The following is a 10,541-nucleotide window of genomic DNA, read 5'->3' as shown; positions in this document are numbered from 1 at the left end:
CTCGGCAGAAACAGACTGAGCCCCTAGGGTAGGTTAGTTTGGCCTGATCCACACACGTGACCACTAGGACGTCCCTGGAGCTGACCACAGGGCACACAGCCCGCTCTGATCCCTCCATCCCCTCTGCGACTGTGTGCTCTCAGAAGTGTAGGACCCGGGATGCAAAGGCAGCAAGGATCAGCTGGATTGGGAGGTTGAGGAGTCCCCGTGACATGGACACTTAAGTCACAGGCAGAGCACCACCAAGGCAGCGGTGGTGCTGGCCCAGCAGCCCTGGAGTTAGAGTCTGAGGCTCCAGGGTCACCTGGCGTCTGCCCTGTGAGTCGGGACCTTAGCCAGCTCACAGCTTCCTTGAGGTGTGGCTCCCCAGTGGCAAAACGGCGAGCAGCAGTGGTGTCCCGGGCGGGCCGCATTGAATGAATGAGACGGCGTGCGCATGCCCAGGACTGTGTGACTCGCAAGCTCGGCTCTCCCAGCTTTTCCCACCCCTCCCTCCGCATCTGCTTCCGGGGCTGAAAGCACGAGAAGATGAATCAAGTCCAGCAGGAGGCCCTAGTTTAATAAGCCACCTTTTCAAAGGTGTGTGCAGACACCCCAGAGCTAGGACACAGTCTGCGGCTACGGGGCTGTGTCGGAGCCAGAAACAAGCCTTGATAAAAAGGAAAGTAAACGAGCTATACCTCAGGAGACAGAAAATGAGGATGCGGCAACTCTGAACTTGGCCTGGAACCCGTCCGCCTTGCCTGCTGCTCAGGATGGGCCTGGGGGCTGTGGGCACACTCACAGACTCAGGTCTTCTGTTGGTTGCTTTAAGACTAATAAAGTCAGTTACAACAGGTCAGGGGGGCAGAAACATGCCATGGTCTCAGAGCTCTTTGGGGTTGCTACCTACTCAGAGATTCTTTTTTTTTTTTTTTCCCCTTCTTCTTCTTCTTCCTTTTAAAGACGAGAAATGGTGACCCTGAGACAGCAGGTGAATTGTCTGAGGTCACAAAACTGCCCCTAGTGGGACCTGATAAGACCTTGTCACCTTACTCCACATCCAGAAATCTTTTTGCCGCTCCCTCCTACTCTGCAACCTGAGAAGAACTTAGATAAGAGAAAGGATGGAAGAAAGGAAGAAAAAAAAATTGAGGAAGGAAGAAAGAGAGGGAGGGAGAGAAAGGAAAGGAGGAAGGGGGAGGGAAGAGAAGGGAAGAAAGAGACAGAGAGAAAGAAAAGGAGAATCAGATTCCCCTTTATTTCCCAGATATTGCCTTGAATTTCTCAGCTGATTAATCAAGGTGGCATGGACATTGTTCTCCACTAAGTACAGAAATCCTTCTAAAATTGCTTCTCCCCTCATCTCATCTGCCCTCTAACAGAACTCCTGAGAGTTACCTGCCATAAGGTAGTGTTGGGACACTGGGCAGTGTAATTACTCCCTCATTTTGCCAGGCCTCTTTGAGGAGCCACCATCTCTCACCACAGCTCTCCACTGTGCCCACACACGAAGGCACAAAGCCTTCTGATTCAAGGGCTCTGTGACTGAGGTGAGATCAAAAGAGGCTTTGTGATTCCCTCTATCGGACCCCCAACCAACTTATTAGCTAGAAGTAGAATCTTTCCAACATACCATTAAAGTTTTATTCTTCTTAGTCACATCTACTAGGGATTACGCCAGTGTAACTTGGTGTTACAACAAGTAACAAGGTAACAAAGATTCCTTGGTGTTAAAACAAAGACAAACATGATGTGAAATGATTGGGTGGCCAGGCTGCTCAGTCCCACAGGCTAGTGTGACCAGTCTCTTGAAGTGACAGGATGCAAAGGCAGAAGGGCTTAAATCTTTCTGGAGGTTGAAACGCTCCACCCAAATGCTTTTCTTTTTTTCTTTTTTGGTGCAGGGTTGGCTGTGGCGGGAGGTTGCTTAGGTGAATCAGGAGAAACTTCTTCTGCGCAGTCTTTCTGTGGCTGGGAGAGGGCCTTTCCGCAGTTCATTCAAATGGTTTGTTCAGGATCAAGAGGTGGGTACTTTGCATGCTTAGTTGCTCAGGCATATCCAATTCTTTGGGACTCTATGGACTGTAGCCCACCAGGCTCCTCTGTCCATGAGATTCTCCAGGCAAGAATACTGGAGTGGGTTGCCATTTCCTCCTCCAGGGGATCTTCCTGACCCAGGGATCCAGCCACATCTCCTGTGGAAGAGGAAAGCAATTGCTCTCAAACACCCATCCCCAGGCCAAGGCCTGACCTTGTAGGATAAAGGTTGTGTGTTTATACATCTGAGTATTGTCAGTGATTTTAAGATGACACAGTAAGAACCACTGACTGGGAATAGACATCTCTACAAAAAATTTCATTTTTGGAGTTAATTTGAACAATTTCCTTTTCTCCTTCCTTTTCTTATCAAAGAAAAGTAGCATGTTCATTGAGCAAGACCAGAGTAAAAACAAGTCTGAACCACACAGGCTTCTGCTGGACAGCTTAGCATTCCAGCCGAGTTAACCTGGCAGATGTTTCTATTCGGTGACAGGAGTCCCTCACCCAGGAAAGGGGAGCCAGAGGGACCGGGGTGGGGCTGGGCAGTGGAAGAGAAGAGAGATAGGCAGAGAGTCTGAAAGTACACTGCGCGCATTGTTATGGGTTTCTGACTCTTACACGTCTATACTTCTGGGTTTCTGAATGTAAAGAAAGAAGCCAAAAAAAAAAAAAAAACTCCGCATAAGCTGCTATGCTAAGCTAACACGGCCTTCGAATTCCAAACTGAACACAGTTTGATTCGGGTTTTTCAACAGTCGCAAGACCAGGCTGTCCGCGGGGAGGAAAGCCAGAGGGGGCCAATTAGGAAGGAAGGAATTAAAGGGAAGAATAAAGGAAAAGAAAAAGCCCAGATGGAAGGTCCAGCGGAGGGTGAATGACAAGACTGGAGGATGGCAGCCGGCGGCGGAGGTGGGGAGGCGGCTGCGCGGGAGACTGACAGGTGGGTCTCGGCCGCGAGGCGGGCAGCGGGGCGGGAGGTCTTCCAACCCCCGGGTAGCGCCGGCCGCCACGGCGACGCCTCCCAAACCCCGGCCGCAGAGGAGGGCGGGGAGCGCGCGGGGCGGGAAGCGGCTGCGGCAGGGGAGGCGGGAGCAAGGGCTCCCACTCCGGCCTCGGGGCCCGTCGCCCGCCCGCCGCGCTCCGGGCGTCTCTTCTGCCTCCTACGCGCCGCGGACACCCCAGCCTCTCGGCTGCCTGGTCCGGGGAGCTCTCCGCGCCTGCCCGAGAAGAGCAAGAATGAGTTAGGGCGCCCCGGGGCGCGATTCGTGGCGGAGACGCAGGGACCAGATCGGAGGATGAGCGGCGGAAGGCGGCGCAGAAACTGACGCGAGTTGGGGCCACGGCTCCCGGCCGCCGGCGCGACGAGCCAGACCGCGGAGACGCCCTAGCTGAGTGCACGCGCCGGGCGGAGCGCGCGCAGGTGGGGCTGAGCTCTCCGCGGTGCGCTCCGCTCCGGGTCCTCGCCGGCCGGAGGATGGGCGCCGGCGCCCAGGGTCCGTGCCCGCCGCTGCTGCCCCTGAGCCCGCCGCGAGCCCGGCGTCCGGCCGGCGCCCTGCGCTCATGTATGTAGGCTGGGCGCCCGCCCTCGGGGATGAGGATGCATGCTGGGTGTCCGCGCCCCGGGGGCCCTTCCGCATCCCTGCTGCTCAGGAGAAGTCCCCCCACCCCAGACCCCAAGTTTGTAAATATGGTGATCGCCTGGATGAGGTCCACCGGGCTGGGGCTGGAAATGAGCAGAAGGCACAGAGGAGCCCTGCTTACTGGAAGAGGGTGGGGAGGCGGAGGAAGCCACTCCGGGGCGCACAGATTTGGGGAGTTGGACGGCTAGGTGGAGAGAGACTGGGCGGACAGTACCCTGCAGCGTCTAGTCTAGGGTTCTGTCGGCCCCTTTGGGCCGCAGAAAGTTTGGGAACCAGAGAGGTTTTCGGAGACCGGGAGACTGAGGGGCGTTCGCCCCAGCCCTCCATCTCCAGCCTCCTCCACCGCACACCTTCAATCTGCTGGGCCCTCCTGCTCCAAGGCCACGACCCCCTCCAGGGTCAAAGAAATTAGGAGACTGAGCGCTGCGGCTCACACGAGGGTCTCTGGTCTGCGCCCGGAGTCGCTGAGCCGCTGCCGGATGGTTGGCGGAAGAAGAGAAGCCTGCGGAATCCCCGACCCGCAGCCGGGAACTGGGGGTGGGCTGGGGGATAGTCGGGGACCTTCTTCCCCCGGCAGCCGGGTCCAAGCTGGAGGGCGGGGAAGGGGCGTCTGCGCCCCGCACTGGCTGCGTTTGAAAAGTTTTTCAGATGAATCACCGGGCCCTGCAAGGTTTCTTCCCTTCCTTCCCTCCCCTCTTCCCCAAACGCCCTCAGGCAAGCGAGGAAGGGTTTCCTTCTTATTTTTCTGCACAGTCTTCACCGTCCACTCCACTGCGGAATTCTCCACTGTGAGACCTTTGGGGAAGTGTGGCCGGGACCTGAAGAGGGGCGCGAGGCGCTGGAGTTATGTGGCTCCATCCGAGCCTTGCAGGGGGCGCGGGCCCAGCTCGCTGCAGCCCCACCGCTCCACCACCCGCTAATAACGACGACAGGGGGCACACTGCGGGGCGGTGTTTTTCTGGGACTCGCCTCCGTGTCCAGGCCCGCAGTCTTGGATCTGTAGGACCCCCGGCGGCGCCCGGGCGCCGGGAATGCAGCCCCTGCCCTCGTGGTCCGGCGAGTTCATCTAGGGAGCCTCGGGGTCGGGCGGCTCGGGGCCGGGAGGGGGCCGGGCGCGCGCGGGCCGCGGGGCTCAGCTGTGCTGCTGTTCTCTCCGCAGGGACGGCGGCTCCCGGCTGGCGGCGGCGCGCCCCCGGGCTGTGAATGCGACTCGCCCCTCGGCCGCGCTCCCCGCCCGCCCGCCCGCCGGGACGCGGTAGGGAATGCCCAGCTCCACTGCGATGGCAGTTGGCGCGCTGTCCAGTTCCCTCCTGCTCACCTGCTGCCTGATGGTGGCCCTGTGCAGCCCGAGGATCCCGCTGGAGAAGCTGGCCCAGGCGCCGGAGCGGCCGGGCCAGGAGAAGCGCGAGCACGCGTCTCGGGACGGCCCGGGGCGGGTGAGCGAGCTCGGGCGCCCGGCGAGGGACGAGGGCGGCGGCGGCGGCCGGGACTGGAAGGGCAAGAGCGGCCGCGGGCTGGCCGGCCGGGAGGCGTGGAGCAGGCAGAAGCAGGCCTGGGCCGCCCAGGGCGGGGGCGCCGGGGCCGGGGACCTGCAGGGGCGACCCCGCGGGGACACCCCGCACGAAGAGCCCCCGGCCGCCGCGGCCCAGGACGTGGCGGGTCCGGAGTCGGAGCCCACGCCTGAGCCGCCGGAGGAGTACGCGTACCCGGATTACCGGGGCAAGGGCTGCGTGGACGAGAGCGGCTTCGTGTACGCGATCGGGGAGAAGTTTGCTCCGGGACCCTCGGCCTGCCCCTGCCTGTGCACCGAGGAGGGACCGCTGTGTGCACAGCCCGAGTGCCCGCGGCTGCACCCGCGCTGCATCCACGTTGACACCAGCCAGTGCTGCCCGCAGTGCAAGGAGAGGAAGAACTACTGCGAGTTCCGGGGCAAGACCTACCAGACCCTGGAGGAGTTCGTGGTAAGAGGCCAGCGCCCGGGCGACTTTGCACGTCCCAGGAGCCGGTGAGCTGGCTCCTCGCCCCCACTTTGGAGAAGAGGCGCCCTGTGGTTCTGAGGTGGACGGCGCTGTGCCTGTGTCCCCTCTCTTTTTCAGTGCAGAGGTAATTTTTGAAAGCCACGTGCCCAGCTGACATGCATTTGCTCCAAAAGGGTTTCCTTAGAGTAAAGCCAGTGGCACCAAAGCCCAAGCAAAAGTACTGGCTGCGCTTTTAACCTTAATTGGCTGCTCCGGAGTTAAAAGTGTTGCTGCTGAAATGTTCACCCTGTTTTCAAACACAGGGCAATTTACCTTGCTGTTTGGGATGTATTCTTCAGTTAATAGTTCATTAAGGGAGACTATTCATATAAATAAGCCATTTCCCTGGATTATGTGCTGGGTATCAGGCAGATGTTCTAGAAATTAAAGCAAAACAAAACAAAACTGTTGCTGATTGGATGCCAAAACATGGTCCATGGCAAAAATAAGTCCAGGTTATGGTTTTTAAAATGCTTTTATTTTAGGTGAGTACTGGTCATAATATTAGTACTGCTATTTCCTGAATGCCTACAGTAATGTCCCACCCCCAGGCTGCATTTTCACCTATACTAACTTAGTTAAACCTCAAGCTAGGCTATAAAGTCGATTATGATCTGTTACCTCCAGCTGATGGAGAAGAGGAAACTGAGACACAGAATATTTAAATAAGGTGTCCAGGGCAACACAGCTGCTAAGAAGCAGATTCAGTGCCTCAAGCCTGCTTTCATACTCTAGGCTCTATTTACACCAAAAGCCCAGCCCCACGGGTGCTGGGTGGACATACTGCCCAGGGGGTGTGCTGGCCAGGGGCTAAACTTGCCCAGAACCCTGCTTCTTCACTAGTGGCCCTGGCAGACCACCCGCACCCCTGCTCAGCCTTTCCAGCCCCCCAGGGTTGGCTCAGCCTCTGGCCTTCCTGGACTTGGCCAGTTGACTTGGCATGCCAGAGTTTTTCTGGGCAGCAGAGGGTGTCCTGGGACCTCCGGCCCCCAAAGCTGAGTGAGGAGGCAGATGGGGAGGAATCTCCTCCAGGGTCTCCAGAATGGAGCCTCTGAGATCTACAGATTGAGAATGTGGCCAGGGGGTGACATCAGGTAGTGAGTTTCAGGAATGAATTCCTGAGTGCTGTAGAAACACTGTCTTTCCTGTCATCTGTAAAGTAAGGCTAGCCATTCCTTAAGGCTCCCTGGAGTTCTAACCACCTGACATTCAGGGTCTAACTCCAGGCGAACATGTTGAACACAATTCTTGGCTTCGGCCCTTTGGAGGACCAGACAACTTTGATGAGAACTTTATGGGAACCAGGCCCTGGCCATACAATAGAAGTCAGGAACTCTGCTTTCAAAATTCTCCTAGAGGACTGAAGAGCCAGACAGATGCCTCTCCAGAAGTTTTGGGTGCAGCCCAGAAGTGCAGAAGCAAAGCTGGCCCTGGGAGCTAGTGGGACCCCAAGGAGCCACCTTCTGTGTTGGCCAGAATGGGGCTGTAGCCCAACAATTCCCTGGAGTTTCAGGTTCATCAGAAAGTGTTATAAGATCAAAGACAAGGAGTTAGTTTTTTTATTAATAGTATTTACTGTCTGCACTGTGTAGTAACATAATCATTTCTTATGTATCCCACGAGGCGTGCTGAGGAATTACTCACATTTTGATCTCAGAAGCCCAAACACATCACAGAGCAGCCATCACAGGCAGAAGGAAGAATTCAAATCTGTTTGAGTTATCCATTGCTAAATGCTGGATGCCATGGACTGTCTGTGTATATGGTTGGTGGGGGAATCTCCTGGTGGATTCCTGTTTCCAAAAATTAGTGCCTACCCTGATGGCTCAGCTGGTAAAGAATCTGCCTGCAATGCAGGAGACTCAAGTTTGATGCCTGAGCCTGGAACATCCCCTGGAGGAGGAAATGGCAACCCACTCCAGAATTCTTGCCTGGGAAATCCCATGGACAGAGGAGCCTGGAGGGCTCCAGTCCATAGGGTTGCAAAGAGTCAGACACGACTAAGCATGAAAATGAACAAATGAAAGTGGAATGTGTTTCCCATTCTGGAGATGGGAGATTTTAGCAAAAGGGAGTTTGGAGAGATGATTCTTGGGAAGAATCAAAATATTAATAAAGCTATTTTTAGAGTATTAAGTGCATCTTTCACCTTCAAGTGACCCTTCATTCTTAACTTTCATCCAATCATTACCAGCTGCTAGGATGACACATGCATGAGGGTTGAGCAGCTGCTGCAAAATTTCCACTGTATTCCTGCTCCTATGACATGTACAATTGCATGAGGATTTCACTGTATATATCGTGCTTGTTCATTTCTGTTAGTATCAGGAACATTTGTAGGTTTTCCCTGATTTAGTGCGGCTTTCTTCCAACACCAAAAGGATGCAGGGCTTTGTCAGGGGTGTTGGGAGGTTGAGCTTAGAAGGGTTTAGGGTCAGCTGTGGTGGCTCATTGGTAAAGAATCCACCTGCAATGCAGGAGGCCTGAGTTCAGTCCCTGGCTCAGGAAGATCCTGTGGAGAAGGGAATGGTTACCCACTCTAGTATTCTTGCCTGGAGAGTCCCATGGAGAGAGGAGCCTAGCAGGCTACACAGTCCATGGGGTCACAAAGAGACAGACACAACTGAGAAACTAAGTGCACAGGGTCAACCGTGAGTCCATGGGGTTTGCCCCCGTGCCTGGTCTGGGCCCACTGGGCTTCCAGGACGTCCGCCAGGGCTTGCAGGTTGCATAGCAGAGGAAACAGAAAAGGAAAGCATTTTATATCTGAAGCTCTGGGGGCTTCTCTGAAAAAAAATGCAGTTCAGTGGAGGTTGTGGTTTCAAGGGTCACGCATGAAACACTGCTGACCATGGCAAAATTGGAGATGAAAGGGAGGCTGGTTCTGGTCCGCTTTCCCTGAGGCACACAGGCGCTTTGGTAGTCTGTACTCTACTTTCTGAGAGAGAGGAGATTATGGATGGAGACTGGGAGCTCGACAGAACTGATCCTTGTGCCTGTGATGTGTAGGCAGCCACAGGCAGAACATCACTTCTCCCAGCCCTCCTGTGGGTCTCTGTCCTGGGGGCCTGTCTGCAGTCACTGTGCCAGCTGCACACTGGAGCCAAATCAACTGAAACCTCAGAGTTTGGAGCAGATAAAGGTGTATTTATTGCAGGGCCATGCATCCAGTAATCATATATGGATGTGAGAGTTGGACCATAAAGAAGGCTGAGTACCAAAAGACTGATGCTTTTGAACCATGGTGTTGGAGAAGACTCTTGTGAGTCCCTTGGACTGCAAGAAGATCAAACTAGTCAATCCTAAAGGAAATCAACCCTGAATATTCATTGGAAGGACTGATGCTGAAGCTGAAGCTCTAATACTTTGGCCACCTGATGCTAAGAGCTGACTCATTAGAAAAGATTCTGATGCTGGGAAAGGTTGAAGGCAAGAGAAGAAGGGGACGAGATGAGAAGGATGAGATGGTTGGATGGTATCACTGACTCAATGGACATGAGTTTGAGCAAGCTCCGGGAGATAGTGAAGGATAGGGAAGCCTGGCATGCTGCAGTCCATGGGGTCGCACAGAATTAGACATGACTGAGTGACTGAACAACAATAACAACAAGGCAAGGAGCACGGGGAGGGAGAGGGGTTTTGGACAAGATTTTACAGACAAAATTTGGGAGGTAGGCTGCTGGGTGTGTAACCCTCCTCTGATTGGTTGGTAGTGAGGGCGCAGGGCGGTGCTCCAGGAATTTCGTGCTCAGCCTGAAGTTACCATTGTCCAGGAGGGTGTGTGCCTTAGTTCCTGCAAAGGAATTCAAAGATAGACACAGAGGTCTGTGTCCATGCCCCAGGAGGAACTAGGGCCCTCCTCTATCTGCACTATGGTTTCTTTTTGCGTTCTTCATGTCCCTAATTATTGATGTTTGAGTCTGCCCTTTGGAACTCAGGGAAGGTCTTAGAGGCTGAAATCTTTGTCCTACAAAGGAGAAATAAAACACAGAACGGTTTTTGTACTAGAGAGGGCCCCACAGAGTCCTGCTCACTTTCAGTCTCTGCCCAGTTTTCTCTGTACTTCAGTCTGTCTCTTCCCTTCTCTCCAGGCTCTTTACCCCTTTAAAACCCTCATTCCTTACAGCCTAGTTGATCTTGGGCAGATGTCAGCTGAAGACCTCACTCTTCAATGAAATACCATTGAGCTGCTAATAATACTTAGAGTAATACCCTCATCCCGCCGGGGGTGTTTGCAATTTCATTTGTATATCCAGATAAAAGCATAGTTACTACTAGAATGCCTTCCATTGCCTCTCAAGTCATACCTAGTATCCTGTTCTTACACCAACAAGTCTCCAGCTTTGAGTAAGGAAGCCTATCTCTTGGTTTATATTTTTTATACATGAGCACCTTTCCGTTTGCTTAACAAAATCCCACAGACGTGGTGGCTTCCACAGTAGAAGTTTGTTGTCTTACAGCCCTGAAGGCTGGGGGTCCAAGATCAAGGAGTGGGTGGGGCTGTTTCCCCCGAGGCCTCCCTCCTGGGGGTGTAGATGGCTGTCTTCCCGAGTGCCCACTCGTAGGACCTTATTTCACCTGGACGGCCTCTGTCAAGACCTTGTCTCTAAGTACAGTCGCATTCTAAGCTCTTGGATTTAGGATTTCAATGTCTGAATCTGGGAGAGGACCCAGTCCAGCCTGTAACATCGGGTGTCAGTGATCAGAGTTGACCTCATAGGCTTGGGTGCAGGGAGGCGTAAAGAGTGTGGTGGGACAAGGACGCATCAGCAAGAGAGATTGGAAGAACGAATTCATAGAAAAGGCACAGAGGGACGGGTGGCACACAAAATGCCTGAGAACCATAAATAAAACATAATGA

General features: G+C 54.4%; 1 protein-coding gene across 1 annotated transcript in view; it reads left to right on the top strand.

Moving 5' to 3' along the window:
* Positions 1 to 4,843: 4,843 nt before the first annotated feature.
* The window catches only part of VWC2 (von Willebrand factor C domain containing 2), a 127,122-nt gene continuing 121,424 nt past the window's right edge, over positions 4,844 to 10,541 (top strand). The window contains exon 1 of the mRNA XM_055589437.1: positions 4,844 to 5,623. Coding sequence (XP_055445412.1) covers positions 4,925 to 5,623 — 699 coding nt within the window. The 5' untranslated portion in view covers positions 4,844 to 4,924. The remainder of the gene's footprint in view (positions 5,624 to 10,541) is intronic.

This window comes from Bubalus kerabau, chromosome 8, assembly GCF_029407905.1.
Source record: "Bubalus kerabau isolate K-KA32 ecotype Philippines breed swamp buffalo chromosome 8, PCC_UOA_SB_1v2, whole genome shotgun sequence".
NCBI lineage: Eukaryota > Metazoa > Chordata > Mammalia > Artiodactyla > Bovidae > Bubalus > Bubalus kerabau.
Note: the sequence above shows the minus strand (reverse complement) of the source record. Positions and strands in the feature narration are given on the sequence as shown.